The sequence below is a fragment of the Amblyomma mixtum genome, chromosome 5, assembly GCF_055824585.1.
Source record: "Amblyomma mixtum isolate Tamu chromosome 5, ASM5582458v1, whole genome shotgun sequence".
NCBI classification, from domain to species: domain Eukaryota; kingdom Metazoa; phylum Arthropoda; class Arachnida; order Ixodida; family Ixodidae; genus Amblyomma; species Amblyomma mixtum.
Genome location: NC_143016.1, coordinates 38,567,332 through 38,584,578, shown reverse-complemented (window position 1 = coordinate 38,584,578; position 17,247 = coordinate 38,567,332). Strand labels below are relative to the sequence as shown.

Genomic DNA, 17,247 nt, shown 5'->3' with positions numbered 1-17,247 from the left:
GGCGCAGGAAGAGATACGATTGGCCGGCAGGTGACCACATGCCAGTTAGAAAAATCGGCAGGTTCCCGGCAGCTCTAGATTTAGAAACCAGTTCTTTACGCGCTCGATTCGGGTGCTCTAACACTGCTAGTTCCATTTTCGTTCTCTTGTCGAAAGAGGGAAAGAGTGAATAAATTTCCATGCCAATATAGGGATTTATGTTCGTGTGCCCGCCTTAAAAACAAGGAGCTAACGACTTAACCGCGACCTAGTTATGACAAGGACGAGTAAACCACGGGCAGCCTGCTAGCATTTTCATACTGCTGAAACAAATAGCTCGCACACGACGAAGCAGTTTCTCATAGTAGCTTGTAGGGCAAATATGATCGAGTAGATTTTTTTTTCAAAATCTGCTACTTGAGTGTAGGTTTAAATACCTCGCTCGTCTGAAAATCAAATGGATCTGTTAAAATTCAAGCACACGAAAAAGTTAATGCTTGTAGCTGTGCTACACAGACACAACTTTAGCCTCTTAGATGTGAATACAGTACGGTCAAAGGTTTTATATGTAATTTTGCCCAAGCAGGCCTGGATGCTAGCAAAGCTGCTTGCTCTCCCTAAATTTAAGGAAACCCAACGCCAGAAGGAATGAAACTATCGCGTTTTGATCTTCGAAGTAGCCCTCGGGGTATGATGGACTGAATGCCCGGTTAGCTGTAATGTTTTATACGAGAGGTGTCACACAGTAGCGAATGTTCGATACAGCATCACTGCCTGTTTCCTAGTTGCTTTTTCCAGGTACCAGTGCAGTTTCCACGTGACATGAATTAAAGGTATTGATTAAAAACGAAGGAATTGAAGTATTAATGCATTCGTAGAGTTGTTCAGACAAAGTAATCAGGACCGTGCGTAATGAGATTCATATACGTACTCTGTGAGTTGTCTCCTGTAGATTCTTGCCTGATATATAACCCTCGTACACATGCAAGACTGTAGCCAAAACGATCTCCGTAAGGGGACAGTTCAATCGCGCACCTAAAGCGCGCCCTGCCGCAGCTTCCGCATCCCATGGGCGAGCACTGCGCGACGACAGACATAAGTACTTCACACTAAGTTAGTCAGACTGCCAGACTAAAAGAACTCGTAGTGTGTTCACCGCATGAAGACAAGGATTTCATGAATGGTTGCCTTACTAGCAACTTTCCATACCGGAGCCACCCTTCTAAAACGAGACTACGTCCGTCGACTGATAAACCAAAGCTGTTCATATCTTTGACACATTCTGATGGCTACAACACAATTTTCATAAAATTACGAAACTTAATATTGAGCTATCTACAGCGTGTATGATCGTTAGACAACCTGGAACCTGCGCTATCTGCCTTCTTGTACCATATACCCTGGCAGAAGATTAAGATATAGCAAAAGGCTGAGATTCTCTATTCCAGTGTGAGCTTGTCTCAGCTGGTGATGCTCACTGGTTGCACGACTTCGTTTCAAACCGGCATACGGCCATAATTCAGGTTGGTTAAAGGCATGCTCTCACACCCCAAGACTTTTGGTATTCTTCGTTTACAGCATAGTGCAATGCCTGGCGCATTCCCAGAAAAAAGATTGAACTGTAAGCAAGGGACCTTAAATATACTGAGCAAAAGAGAAAAAGAGGCGAAAATGCGAACTTTCCAAAATCTGGCCGTAAGGCACGGATGCACGTCCTGTAAGTGCCGTAGCCGTAGTATTCTGCGCGTTGGCTGCTGGAATCGTTATCTGAAGTTTTCGCGCATTAACGACGTAAGCATGGATTTCAGCATAGAGGCCGACTTGCGGAGGGTGTCGAACCGGTCGTCACCGTCTCCCGCTCACCTGGGCCACCTTCTCTCCGACGTGCTGCTTGAAGCTGTGCGACTGGACCTCCTTGAGGACCAGCTTGGAGGCGGTGGACGAGTGTGAGTTGTCCTTGCGGGGATCGACCGTCACCTGGCTCAGGGAGGGAGACTTGGCCCGCGTCTGACCCGTCAGGGCGGCGAAGCGCCCCAGGTCGGACTCGGAGGACGCGTTCGGCAGCGCCCGGCTGCCCACGCTGTTGGCTGCGAGCGAGCAATGGGAAAGACAGGGCGTGAATCGCACACTGGGCAGGTCGAAGCTCACAGACAGAACCTGCACATCAACTACATGCCGTATCCAAGGCGGTATACATCTTGTCCACGCACACACATCCCACATCTACTCTGAAGTTACCAGCGCAGAACGCAGAATGGCGCACAATACGAAGACAAAGCGATCGCTTGCTTTGCAAAAATTTTACACGTGTTAACAAACCCATGTTCTGAAAACAGTTAATAAACTAACACTCCAATATCGGCTGATGGACAAAAGTTTAGTAAGGCTGAGATCTGGGCGAGTTGGTATGCATTCATACTGGTGAACAGCTCAAAAAAGGCGGGACAACGACAGCGCTTGTCTTGTCGTTGTCCCGCCTTTTTTGCGCTGTTCACCAGTATGGACAAAAGTTTGCTGCGCACTCTTCGTGCCTCCAATTCGCTCCGTTCCCTTTGCTCAGTTTAGTTGAGTGCTTTTGGGTACAGAAAAAAGAATAAGCACAGAAACAATCTAGTCATCAAAAGCCGCGACCACTACCCTCTGCCATCGTTAGGCGCATGTTGGTAAATGGCAACGTCTAGAGGTATTCTTCGCGGAATACAGTAGCGAAGCATCACAGGCGATGTCGAGGAAAGACCCTTAAAAAGCGTCTTCTTACCCCTGATATGCCCTATTTTTGACTATTTCTTGATACCAAAAGCAGAGAAAACAGCTGCCCTCTGTCAACACTATTTCAGCTTACCTCAGGCTACACAAACAAACATTTGTCGTTTACAATGTCATGTGCACCAAACACACTACCCTAGACGTGTTGGAATAAGGCGAGCAAGAAAGTCTTAGCAATACGCTAAAGGTAGTGCACGGGCATTTGTAACCTACCCGCAGCTAAATTACTGACATACCTGTAGACGCATAAAGAACCTAATTCACAGCCGGGCATCTTTAATGACGACAGTCCCACGCTGCTCGTCGCATAATGGCTGTCCGAGACACCGCTCTTCTGGCCGCCATGTTCCTTAAAGTTGTTTGTAAACAAACTACATATACTCGTTTCTTACGAGTTCGTTACGAATTGAAACATTCTTGCGGCCGCGGGAGTGGGGGACGCCACTAAACTCAGAGTTGCGAGCGTCTTGAGGTTCCGACCCAGTGCTCTTCGGTCACTCAAGCCGTAGTAGGCGTCGCGCACCCCTTCCAGATGGCGAGCGTCCTGCGACACGCGTCGGGACATCCTATGCGCTGGAGTTGCGCTGTGACAAGATGAGAACTAACGAGCGCTAGTAAAGGGACGTCGCGTGACAACTGGTGCCAAATAACACCAACCTGAATTCTTAACACCAGGCGGTCGCAAGGATGCCGCCGGCAGGAAGGGAGTCTTAAGAAACAGCGATAAGAGGAGACAAGCAGCCGCACAACATGTAGAAAGGATGAGGGCGATGAGTTTATGGACCGAAATCCAGCGCCGCACTCGCGCGCGGCCATTTTCTGCCGACTGCCGCGCCGCAGTGTGGGCGTTTCTTTAGAAACTGCGGAGTTGCGGTAGCTCCGTGGCCACGTCTGCAAGATAACCGCGATTTACTGCCCGTGCCGAGCATTTTGCCGAGCATACTTCCATAGCGCTGCTTCGTTGCAGCAAGCTTTGCGTAATCATAGAAGTGAAATCGATGCGTTAGTCGCGCCGTTTAGTTTAACATTCATGTTAATTGTCCCGGCTCGTGCTATCGTTGCCGTCTAGGTAGCCTATCGCAGTTAAAACATTTCTGGACAATTGCAAGCGTTGGGCGTGTGGCTCGCATGCAGTTCCAGTTTTAATGTGCTATTTACCCTTCCTGCTAGCCGTTAAGAATCACCATAAATAGAGTTATGTTTTCGCCGCCTGCATGGCGATGCGCCGATAGCATCAGCAAATTATCGTTGTGAGCACAGCTCAGTTGTAGAGCTTACAGAAGACAAGTTTTGCCGTGCTTTATTTAAACACCAATTCCTTGGGATCCTTTCTTTTATGCTCCGAAAATCGAGTGCTATGCCAGCGGCCATGCTAACCTTGAGGCTGCGTGTCACCAGTTGAATGATACATTCCTCTGGATACTTGACAAATTATTGCACATGCCAAAAAAGAAAAGAAAGGTCAGCTTGCGCACATCAACACAGTTTTGCTCATTTCATCAAAGCTTCCATAAATATTAGCAGGGTAGTCAGCTTTTGCGATTTCTGCGCCGGAAGAGGAGTCTATTTTATTCGAAAGCTCTCGATGCGCGTTACAGCTGCTTGTTACCGTTTAAGCCAGAGGCATAGAATGCAGTGAAATCTAGTGCATTATGCTGTGATTCAGGCAGACATTGACAGCAGAAATATACTATGGTGGCCTATTTGCCACGCCGACTGTCCTCTGATATCGCTAGTTGTCATACTTACGTTCCCGTACCCGAAATGTGTTCTGTGCCAGCGATATGAAGCTCTGCAAGTGGATGCCGAAGACAAGCCACTGGCCATCGAGAACACGAGTCTCACCTGAACAAACTTAAGTCCGCAACTCACCGTTCCATCTAACTCTTGCACACCACTACACCAACAAGTCAAATCAATAAATATACACTGCGATGCATAAAATTGCCAAAACGGAAAAAAGAAAAAAGTGCTGTATGTAGCGACGTCCTGCCGACTGCTAGTGTCGGCTCATTGCAACGCAATGGGCAAGTATTTTTGAAACGTCTTTCCCGAAGGCTTTGCTGGTCTCCTCACGCATTTGGCGGTGCAACAGGTAGTCACTGTCGTAGAAAAGGACGAGAAGACGAAAAGCCAAAATGCCAAGGTGAAAACGGAGACTGAAGCTGAAAAAAAATTGGCAGTGGTTTAGCTCTGGTTAAACCTGGAGGATTGCGAAAGCAACGAGGAGAGACAGAGAGGGGCGATGAAGTGCGCGCGGCAGCGTCGGCGGCCCCGGCACGCTAGCATGGCGGCGCTACTGCGCATGCGCAACTGGCGACTGGCGAGCGCGGCGACGGCACCTCTGAGTCTCCCGCGCAGCGATGGCGGCGGCGCGCCGGCCACTGCTCCTCGCGCATGCGCAGTATGGCCTTTCCTCGGCTCCGCGAAATGGCTCGGCGACTAGCGTAGTGTTGCTTCCGCAACAAAAACCACGCTGAGGTCCGATTTCATGCACTGCCAAATACTGACTTCTGGGCCGAAGCCGCTTACTTCCGGTGGTTTCACTTTCGAGCCCCCGATACGCCATCCAGCCTCTTAGTGGAGATCAGTGTCGGAGAAGGTGAAGAGAGAAGTTTAATAATGGGAAGAAGAAATGGCAGTTAATCCGAAAGTACTGAGCATGCAACGATTATTGGTTAGGTGACAATTTTCACCACGCCGATGCAAAGTGGATGTTATAATTATCCATCTACCTAGGAGCTGGTCCTCAACCTGCGTGCTACGGTAAATAATCTAGTCCATACGTTGTGCACGGAACGCCGTGCGAGGGAGAAGTTCTTCACTGCTGTACAGTGAGGTCACATACCCTAGTCATACTGCAACACGTTACATTTACGCCTACTATTTTGGAATGCATTTGAGGCGTGGGTGACGGAAAGAATGAACTCGCTGTGTACAGAGAGTGGTCGGGCCTCAACCGGCAATCTCCGAAGTTTCAGTGGCAAGTAAAAAGCTGATCGAGGAAATGTAGACGAATATTCGTCCGGCACTATGAAGACAACACAGGCTGAACGTTAATGCAGCACTGAAGTCACGATCAATCACATGCTTATTCCACCAAGAAGCTCCATTTTTCGAAAGCGTCATCTGGAGGGGCTCTTGTTGTTGTTGCGACAGAAGAAATAATGAAAAGGAAAGTGCACGGGCCTGCCCGCTAGCTCAAGCTAAGCGACAATCGCTGCCGCGTGCGGGCAAAGGAGAGTTTAAAGATGTGAGAGTGAAGATTGAAAGAGCATACGCGGGTCGCAACAGCCGCGTCCGCCGAAGTGACGACGTGAAGCAGCTATTGAACACTCCTCCACAAGGCAACTCACGCTCGTCGCTCTGGAGTGAACAGAAGGAGTCGAGAGCCTTGACTTCATCTGCGCACATAGTTCCCAGGTTCTGCAGTGCAACTTAATTTCTTATTTCCTTTTGAACTGTTATCCTGCATTACAGACAGCCTTTTTTTCAATCGCCCGAAGAAGACATTTCCATAACGACTCGATATAGATGCGCGATCCGTCTTTTACACACGGCCTCTCTATGCATGTGCGCCTCTCCTGCTCGTGCTCCACTAATCGAAAACAACCCACTAGCTTGTACTGCGCATGCGCAATTCCTGTTAGCGATAGGCACAGCCGACAGATGGCGCCAGCTCTAAACCGCTCACGTGCCACTTCGCATGCGCACTTGGAGTCTCGGGGAACCGGACTGGGCCTGCGTCTACCACCAGAGTTTATTTGCAACGAGTTTCCGTGCATTTCCGAGAGGGCCCGATATCACGTAAAAAAGGCGGATACTATAAAACGCGCTTTCAAGAGTATTTTCAGCAGTTAGGCGCAGGTTGTTTTTCAAAGTAGCAGTGTCAGCTGAAAGTAAATAGGCACATTCGCTCAAAAATAGAGCAGTAAAAATTGTTCTTTTTCGTGGCTTTAAAGTGGCGTGTGTTCTATTCCGCACTGCTATCTACAACTGCCTTTTAGCAATTAAAACATTCATACATGCCATCAATATATATATTATCACAATCTTGTTTCCTGCTTGCAACTACGAGGTTATTGTCAGGCACACACAAGAAGAGGCAAATGTTACATTCTTGAAACATCATGTGTTTCGCACACTTTAACCTCTAGAAGGCTACAACGCGACTCAAGTACCTGTCTACAAACTACACCTCATTAACTGACTATCGAAGCGATTCAGAAGCGCCATACAGCAAATAGCTAAGCTGTTGACAGAGGCAGCACTCATATCGCGCACATGTTTTGGAGGCACTCATCAACACCTCACTGAAGTTCAACCATGACATCTTAGTACAGCCTAAATGTACGGGTTATCACTGGACTCCCGGACGTTAATCGATACACTCACACACAGCGACGATGATAGACACCTGTTCATCTCTAAGGCCAGTGAGTCGTCGTGACAGCGCCGCACAGGACATCAACCAACGTTTGTATCTTCCTCAAGCATTCCAAGTGCGCCTCATTGAGGTACAGTAAGGGTTTGCACTCACAGACGACCTTTTCACGATGTGGAGTTACTATAGCCGAGAACATGAATTCGCCAACCCACCACCCGAAAAGCTGCTTGCTTGCAAAACGGACCGACCCACTCTCACACACCTCGCCATATTCAAGGCCATAGAGCCGGTCGTCCTAAATAAAATTACTTTTATTACTACATCTATCAACGCCTTCAAGCATAAGACTGGGTTTGCATGAAACGCGAGAAAAAAAAAGCCAAATCCGAGCATAATTCACTGGTTATACGCGAGTCTGTGATGCGGCTGGCATCAATGCATTTAACTGGCAATCGGCGTTCTGGTTCCTCCGGAGCGCAAATCGCTCCAGATAATCTCCTGCATTAATACTTCCGTACGATTAAAGTTAAATAAAATGGAAACGAAAACGAAAAAGCGGAATGAAGAGGAGAGACTATAGAAGCGCGAAAGAGTGGGCGCTGTGCTCCGCGCATATCGCCCCAGTTTCACGACATCCCGGCCGCAAAAACCAAGCCTCAGGGGGAGCGGCTTCTGTCGTGCGGTGAACGTGACCTTATCGAGAAAGATTATGATGCTGGCAATGGTGATGGTAACGCCTACATGAGGGGAAACTCTACGGACATACACAAGACAAACGACGTGCACAAAATTCTAAATACGCCCTTTTTGTGCCTGTGCGACTCGAGAAGTGAGAAATTGTACCTTGTCTCACAACTCGAAGGAACGGGAAAGGATGCTACGGCCGCAAAGCGATCACTTCCAGACCAATGAAATCGGCATGCGAGCGTGCGCGAGTAACACAAAGGTGCAAGAAAGGGCATCCGAATCTCCTACTCCAACACCCTGTTAACTGTTAGGTGGTGGTTGTTGCAGTAAACAGGAGAGGTGGTTGGCGTTTGCGGAGATCGCGGCTTCTTAAGCGACCTGTGTGCACGGCCACTACATCAGTTCTGCTCATTAGTGACCCCTCCCCCATCCGCTGGTGTCCCTAACGACCCTAATGCGAGCGGAATGGAGGTGATCGCGCTGCTTGTCCTCGTTCGATGGGAAGCGCTTCTGAGAATCGCTGTCAACAACGCTCCCTTCCGTTCTTCCCGTTTCGACCTCGCGTCCTCATTGGGTCAGTTCGAGTGAAGATTGGAGCCTTTTTCGGAGAGAGGTCGCGAGCGGGAAGTGAACCGAGGGAAACCGCGCCACCGACCCGGGCGGCAGCAACGTTCGTAGTGCTTTCGTCTCGATTCCCGGCCATTTGCCAGAGGACCAAGAACACGGGAGGTGAAACAGGCGCACGTTGTTACCCAGCCGGCTCCACCAAATATGCCACGGCTAGACAGTCGGGACGGCCAGGACATGTTTTACTGTGCAGCGCCAGGCAGCAGCGGACTCCCGAGCGGACCACACAGAAGAAACGACGAAGAAGAAGCCCAGCCCGCCACCATGGCTAAGGCTAGCCAGAATAGCGGTTAAGGCAGTTCGGCCGGGAGACGGCGCCACGAGAGTGCCCAGGAATGTAGCAATATGCTCGTGTCCAGGCCTGAACGGAGTTCTGTCGCCTGCCTGTGCAGCTCTGGCGCACCAGAGTAGGGAGGTCCTGACTTGGCTGGTTCTCTGTCCTCTCCAGCCATTGGCGGTGGCGACGCTTGATGGGCCACCGACATGCGACCTGTGTCGCCAAGATGTGCAGTGCGTGTTCCACATTCTTCTTCGTGATGCGTCGCGCGAGGCACCCGCTTTGATTGGCCGAGCGCAATGTGAGCTCGCATAGCTCTGCCACGAACGCGTGTGTATATAGTTGCATAGCGCGCGACTGCGCGGGCCCACTTCCAGCTGCTTAGGCAGGGCTGTGGGTTGAAGTTTGGAGATTAGTGCAAAGTTTTGTAACAAAGCTCACCGAGTAATCAACATTAGTGACCTTATTTAACTGCGCCTTCCTTCTATCGCAGCGAGAGCGCAGGTGGGTGACAAGCCCTAGTTGTACCTTCAGCTTGCTCTGGCCAGAAGCCACGTTGTGCTTAATTATGTGTGGGCAAAGCGCACCTAGCACACCTTCGTATAGATACCCCACACCTTATAGGGATGAACGTGGACGACTGCTTCGCCTGCGAATAACTGTGAGACGGAGTATAACACCACGACTCGTTAAGACGAACTACCGCTTAGGTTCCAATGAAAGGGCAGATTATGGGAGGGCGGCATACCGGTGCGGTGCAGCAGCGCCCCCCTGTCGGGGCGCTCGTAAGGTGCCAACACGGCGACGGCCTTGGCGGGCCGCGTCACCACGCTGGAGGTGGTGGTGGTGCCGCTCGTCGTGGTGGTCTGCTGCTCTGGCGTCTCGGACACGACGAGCGCTCGCAGGGACTCGGGCGCCGCGTCGTCCCCTTCCACGGTTGACTTGGAAAGCGCGAACGAGGTCTTGCGACTGCCGGGCATCCGGAGTCGCAGGGACCGGCTCCGACCCGCTGCCCGGGCTGCAAAGAACAAGGAGGGAGAACTTCCGGTCACTTCCTTCGCGAAAAACTGGCAAGTTGTCCGTGATCGATAGAGGAACGAAGTTCGCAGAAGCGATTATGATGAGGCAGGCACTTTCTTTCAAATAATCAGGTTTATTTCGGTCGGACACAGCTTGTGATGTAGTAGGTTAGGTTAGGGTTAGGAAAGGTTATGTTAGGTGACGCTACGCTACTTTACGTAAGGTTACCATTTTTGAAGGCTAGCTGGTGCATGTCGTTCACTAAAGAAACAAAACCGCGCCAAAATACGAGGACGGAGTGGCGAGAAAAGGCGCACAGCGCTGTGTGTTTCTTCTCGTCACTAGAGTGGGACCGTAGAGTGGGACCGTGCGGTGGTCCAAGGACCCAAGGGGGGTCTAAACACACTTGCCATAATAAAGTTTTTCTCTCTCTCTCTCGTCACTACGTCCTCATCTTATCACGCAGTTTATCAAAAGGATAGGATAGGATAGGATAGGATAGGATAGGATAGGATAGGATAGGATAGGATAGGATAGGATAGGATAGGATAGGATAGGATAGGATAGGATAGGATAGGATAGGATAGGATAGGATAGGATAGGATAGGATAGGATAGGATATGGCATGTAATGACATGATATGACATGATAGGGTACGAGTGGATTGGATTGGGCTGGATAGGATATGTTTGATAGGATATATAGGATATGATAGGTTTGAAGGGGGTGATTAGATAGGATAGGATATAATTAGATGGGATTGGCTGGGATGATTAGAAAAGATATGAAATCATACGATATAAGTTATTTGACGAGAGAGAGAGGAACAACTTTATTGCCATAGAATGTATTTGGCGAGGTCAGGTTAGGCTAGGCGCGGCTAGGTGCTAGGCTGCGCAGATTAACCTGACCAAGACTGTGTGAGTTAGGCCACTATAAGTTTCGTAAGCGCAGCGAGCTTACCCTCCTAACAAAACGCCGATGTTCAAGCGTGCATGGCTACCTGCATCCCACCTCGCGGCGACAGCCAGGGAGTTTCGGACGCGTGGACGCAGCCCGCCTCCTGCGTGCGTTCTATCTGACCTAGGCGTGACCTTCCGAGGCCCAGCCTCGCAGCTGACGCAGATCGACTTAGCGGCGTGCGTGCCCACGAAAGCGCGTCACGCGAGCTATCCGTGTCACCGGCTAGGGCTAATGCCATTGCTTTCACAGGGGACACCGCCAGGGTCCGCACGGAAGAGCTCGTCATTCGCAATACCAAGCGGCAGTTTAGGGTCACCCCGGAGATTTTCCTACGCTGTGGACAAAGCAGAAATCTGGCGAAGTAGATGGGCAGTGCCTGCCCGCGCGCACTCACTGTGGCAGCATGTTTGTATCGTGAACGAAAGCGCGGCAGCTTTTGTTGCTGCCATGTTGAACTAGCAGACATTGGTCGCTTCAGCGCGTCGCTGCCCTTCCTATCCCTGGTACTTCGGGACACGAAATCCCCGCGGGCGCACAGTGAGTCATTGTGCTGCCGATCACCTCAGCAGCAATATGAGAGTTTTAACAAATCCTAGAGATACTTATGCTCCATTTTGTTTTATAATAGGTAATAAGAAACCATTACCCTTTCCATGGACAGCCATCGCAGTTGCACTTTGCTCAATTGAGAGTGCCCACCAACACTGTGGGTTGATCTGACGTCCCGTGCTCACAAACAAGTGGGCTCACAAACTGATTTTATACTTTCACATAAAACGTCAAACTCTCTGTGGCAGAACGTCTGCTGTTAACTTCGCAGTTAAAAACACGACAGAAGAAAGAGGCTATGCATAGAAAGCGACACAATGGGCGCGAATGAACTGTCAAAAGCGGAGCCTTTAGCCACGACTGTTTACACATGCCTTTGTTTGAAGATGTCGCCTCTCTGAATTGCCACACAGTGGTGACGGCAGTCGTGGAGGAAGGCAGCAGAGGCTTCCAAAGGAAACAGCTTGCGGGGCGAACACGTGCCCGAAAACGGAAAAGCAACTCCGCGGTGGCGACTGCAGCAAGTGCGCTCGGTGATCGTCGCAGAACAGAATCGCCGTTGCTCTCGGCCGCGCTCCATTTAAAATGGCAGCCATCTCTTGAGATAAGGTGCATTAGACACAATATGGAATATGTTAGGAAAGGCCTCAAAGAATTGTGACAGTTCCATACCGCTATGGTTGCATCTCGCGTGGCAAAAAAAAAGTGTAAGGCCGCATGCCGGCGGTGATACACAAAGAACAAACAAAACAATGTTTCACGGCAATTTACAAACGAAAGCCTTGTCGAGAAGTAATGGCTACATAATAACAGCTTTATTGGAATAAGGTTCGCTGGAGCTATGTTTGCTGCATTCGCGCTGCTCTATCTAGCCGCCTAATCTGCCGTTCATTAATTAACGTCTGTCGTGTCCGCGGCACATGTGTCCGAGCAATTGTAGCGAAATTTTTAATTTCAGCACCGCCTGTTTCAGGCGATGAGGCAAGGGGAAGGGGGTACATCTCTGAAATAAAAATGAAAGCAAAAATCCCATTCGCAAAGCATGGTAAAAGTCATCATTTGTTGGTACAGAAACCATATTTGGGAGCAAAGGCTGCAAAACATTCCATTCTCTTATCGTATACCCCCCCCCCCCCCCCAAAAAAAAAAAAATAACGCAAGACGTCACTTCTGAGAGGAAGTTCACGAACTTTGAAAGAGTGTTCACACCTTTGCGATACACAGAATTGGGCTTTACCTATTGATCTCTAATTAATCCTGTTTTATAGGTACTATACTGTGTAAAAAAATTTTCATCTAAAATCTCACTCGCGCTCTTTCAGTTCTTGACATTTCAGTCTGCTTTTGATTTTTTCGACGCTAAGATTTCTATTCCAATTGCCGTGAACAAATCGAACTGACCTGTTCTGTACCTTTTGAAGTTTTTCAACAAGTTCGACAGTGTACCAAGTCGTTCTTAATTCTAACCTTCCAAACATTCATTCCTGGTACAGTCGATAGGAGATGAAGCTTAACAATGACAAAACAGTCTTTGTGAAAGTGACCAATAAACAAAAAAGCCTGTCATTTCCGTATAACCTTCCAAATCACCCGCTTGAGGAAGTTAACAGATACAAATACTTAGGTGTTACTATAATCAATAATCATAGCTGGAATAAGCATATAACAAAATATGTATGGCATCAGTTCGGAAACTTCGCTTCCTTTGGCATTAATTAAAAGCTTCCCCTCCTAGTGCCAAGCTTTTAGCCTGTACATCCATCATCAGACCGAAACTTGAGTAAGCATGCACCGTCTCCAGAGAAAATCTGTGCGGTTCACCTTTATTAAATATCGTTCTACTGAGTCTCCAACCACTGTGATGGCACTACACAGCAGGCAGACATTGCAAACACGAAGAAAATTTCAAATATTGAAATTCCTTTTTTACTGAAAAAAAAGCAACAAACTCTCCATGAGCCCTGATTCATTTATTAAGCCGATCACAACGCGACTAGCAAGACATCGTCACACGAAATCACTAAGACTGTACAGCGCTAGAATCGGTGCTTTTAAATAGTCAGTTTTTCTTTGCACAATAACTCAATGGAATGAACTTCCTCCTGAGATACTAAACAGCATCAGTGCTATTGACAAAATTACTAATTGAGAGTTTCTGAGCTGCTGTTTTTTGTTCTTCACTATGTCATACTACCCATATGTTAGTGTTCTGCGATGTTATTTGCCATGTTTCTACCTATGTATTTTTGCCCCTCCTGCTTGAACCCAGTTTAGAGTGCGCAGTATTCTGCAAATAAATATATAAATTACACAGTGCTTGCTCCCTTACCCACTGTACTCTCTTTCTGTTTCTTAACGTTACGCCAACCATTTTCCAGTGCATAGCTCGTTGCGTTGTCCTGAGTTCATTTCGTTAGCCTCCACGTTTCTGCCCCATAGGTGAGTACCGGCAAGATGCAGTTGTTATGCCTTTTTCTGTTGAAGGATGTTGGCAAACTACCATTCTTGCTCTGCCAAATGCGCTCCACCCCGTTCTTATCTTCTAGTGATTTCACTTTCGAGATCCGGATTAGCGGTCACTACCTTGCCTAAGTAAACGTATTCATTACCATTTCAAGCGCCTCGCTGCCAATCGTAAACTGTTATTCCCTTCCGAGACTGTTGAACATTATTTTAGTTTTCGACATATCAATTCTTAGACCAACTGTTCTGCTCTTCCTATCTAAGTCATTTATCATGTTTTGCACTTCATCCCCTGAGTTCATTAGCAAGACAAGTCATCAGCGAATCGCAGATTACTAAGGTACTCGTCGTTAACCTTTATCCCCAACTATTCCCAAACCAAGCCTCCGATTACCACCAATAAACAGGCGGTGAATAGCATTAGAGAGATGGTGCCCCGCCTGCGACACCATTTGGGATTTTATTGCTGACTTCATGGAGGACTATGGCGGCTTTGAAGCCGCTATAGATTTTTACACTCTTTTTTGCATACGGCTCATCTACAACCTGACTCCGTAACGCCTGCTTGACTGCTGAGATTCTTATCGAGTCAAATGCTTTCTCATCATATAGGAAGGCTATATATAGAGGTTGCTTATACTCTGCGCATTTCTGCATTATCTGGCTGATAGTGTGAATTTGACCCATTGTCGAGTAGGCTTTACGAAAACCTGCCTGATCGTTTGGTTGATGGAAGTCTTAAGGTTTTCGTGACTCCGTTAGCAATAACCTTAGTAAATACCTTGTAGGCAACAGACCGTAAGCTGATCGGTCTCTGATTTTTCAAGTCCTTGACGTCCCCTTTTCTTGCGGATTGAGATGTTGTTCGCGTTCTTCCAAGCTTCCGGTACGCTCGAGGTCATAAGGCATTGCATTTACAAGGGTGGCTAGTTTATTTAACACAATCTTCACCAAGCCCCCCCCCCCCCCCCCCCTTCCTCCCGTCTTTCAACAGATTTGCTGCTACCTGATCCGCATCAGCTGGTTTCCCCCTTCGCATTGCTCCTAAGGCTTTCTTTACTTCCTTTTCGTTACTGGAGAGATTCTTTTCTCAATTATGAAGTTTCAACTAACGCTCTATGCTTTCCTTCGCAGCCATAATTATTTTCCCTTATGTGTCCGGCTCTGTTGTCGAAGGCTATGGCGACCAATAACTAGCACGTACAAGATCTGAACCGGCAAACGCATCGTCGCTCGATGCGGTCCCAGGATGAACCAACGTTTTTCGGAGGCACTCAGAGCGTTGCCTGTACTCCCGCGCCCGCGTGTCGGGAGTAAAGAGGGAGGTGGGAGAGCACAGAATCCTCACCGCAGGTCCTGACCAGCGCCTGCGGCAGCGGCGCCAGGTCCCCTCCTCCTACTACTCCTCCCCCACCGGCGGCCTCCTCGTCCGCCTTATAGGGCGCGTCGGTGACGTCCTCGAAGTTGACGATGAACATGCAGATGTCGCCATCCTCGTTCCGGATGGGCGCCACCACCTGGCTGCACAGGAACTTGGACCCTGCGCCAGTGACGCGAAAGCATATACATACTCTCAGCCAAAAATGATAGGACAAACTCCGCCAGTTAGTCATTGCGAGGAGCGGTGACTCCGCGGAGAGAAACTAACTGTGAGTCATGTCCCTTTGTGGTCCACCCCTAAGGAAGTCATGGTTGCTCATTGGGGGACTAGTGGATGGGTGCTACTCCGCCAAAGGATTAACTGCGGTCAAAAGGACTAGCCCCTCTAGAAGTAGGTACTTTCTGGACCATGGAGTGCAGAGTCTCTGGAACGAACACTCGGGAACATGCAAACAGACATTGCAAGTGCAATGCGCACACACAGGCACAACTTACAACTGACTGTTCTTTCGAGCTGCTTATAAGTGCTCTCGAACTGCGGCAGTCTAGGGCACAGTAACAACACTTCACTCCTTTATGGGTAATTCTTGGCGCGATAGATTTTTGTTAAAACAGCATGAAAAAAAAAGCAAACGAGAAAATGGCATTTGTCTTTCGTCTTCTTCAGTTATTTTGTTTATTATTCTGGGTAACAGTATGCACGAAAACCTAGAAACAGCAGGGCCAGAGGCGTCGCTACTATGCACGCGAAAGACTTCCATCCACCGACTGTTACTGGACCACCTTCGACAGTACAATGTGTATCTACATTTGTGGACATTACTTTATGCCACAGGCACACTGTGGCAATAAAAAAAAGGGGGGGGGGGGGGGGTTCCATCCAACGGTTGTAATTCAAAGCCTCGTTGCGTATCGCGGAAAATGTTATAACAACGTTATTGAGGGCAATTAAAACCGAAGGCAACACTCGATCGATAACACAAAAGCGTACACAGTGCGAAAAGAACGATATGTAAATAACGAGGTGTACTATGAGGGTACCATATCAGCTACAACGTTTCTAGAGCTTTGGATTCTTCGTCCAAGAAGCGACAGGGCGAGAAGTCGGGGGTGAACGTTAGAATTAGCGGTATCACAGTTATATTTCTCGTAGTCACAGTGAGAGATTTCTAAACAAGGAAGTCGGCACTTCGAAAGTTGTAAGCTCCAGAAGTGTCAACATATATGCTTTTAAATACTTGTTTTCTGTGTTTTATTTTCTTTGATTCATAAAAGGCCAAGTTGTTCTTGTTCATTTATTCATCTTCAAGAAACTTCTGGCATCTAAATCCCTCACAGTGGATTGCCAGACTACAAATATAAATATAGCAACGACCATTTTCACTTAAAGTGAAGACAACGCAGTAAGCTATGGAAAGGAAAATTATAGGGCAGAGCGGGTCACGGACAAATGCGGACTAATGACATCGTAGTCGAAATCAAAAAGAATAAATGGGCATGGGTAGGGCATGTATACTGCGAAAGCGAGGTAACCGATGGTCGCTAAGGGTAGCAGGGGTGGCACAAATTTAGCAGGGGGATGAGGTTAAGAAGTCCACGGGGATAGGGAGGCCACAGCGGGCAGAGGACAAATTTAATTGGAGTGATATAGAAGTAGCTTTTGCCCTGCAGTGGGTGTAGTCGGGTTAACGGTGATGATGATGATTTTTCTTGTAGTGGACCCTACTTTGTTACTCAGTGTTTGCCGACGAGCGTAGAGATATGAATTACCTAATAAACGCCGCTCCGTAATTACTCATTAGTGGAAACAAAACTTAGCAGGAATGCAAACGCATACGGTTAGGATTTCAGACAATAAAAATCGCAAAACTAGACCTTGGTTAACAAATTTCGTTATTACGGGTGGAGCGTAGCGGCTCTGATTTTGCACTGTACACTTTATCGTAAAGTGCAAAGTAGCAGGCTAGATATCAATCTTTCCGGCCGACATCTTTGCCTTCGTTTCAGTAAAATTATCTGTGTATCCACAATTTTTCAATGAGCGCTGCATCAGCAGTGAGGTATCTGGAAATTCAAGATGCAGTCATCGTTGTCTAAATGAGGAGCCGACGCCCCCCTCCCCTTCCCCCCCCCCCCCCTTCCCCCCTAA

At 48.3% G+C, this 17,247-nt stretch overlaps 1 protein-coding gene across 4 annotated transcripts in view; it reads right to left on the bottom strand.

Moving 5' to 3' along the window:
* sei (potassium voltage-gated channel seizure) overlaps nt 1-17,247 on the bottom strand; it is a 241,461-nt gene that overhangs the window by 109,789 nt on the left and 114,425 nt on the right. For all 4 annotated transcript variants that reach the window (XM_089544064.1, XM_089544065.1, XM_089544066.1 and 1 more), the window contains exons 3-5: nt 15,067-15,258; nt 9,472-9,741; nt 1,843-2,066 (exon numbers count right to left, since the gene is read on the bottom strand). In XM_089544064.1, the coding sequence (XP_089400190.1) occupies nt 1,843-2,066; nt 9,472-9,741; nt 15,067-15,258 (686 nt within the window). The remainder of the gene's footprint in view (nt 1-1,842; nt 2,067-9,471; nt 9,742-15,066; nt 15,259-17,247) is intronic.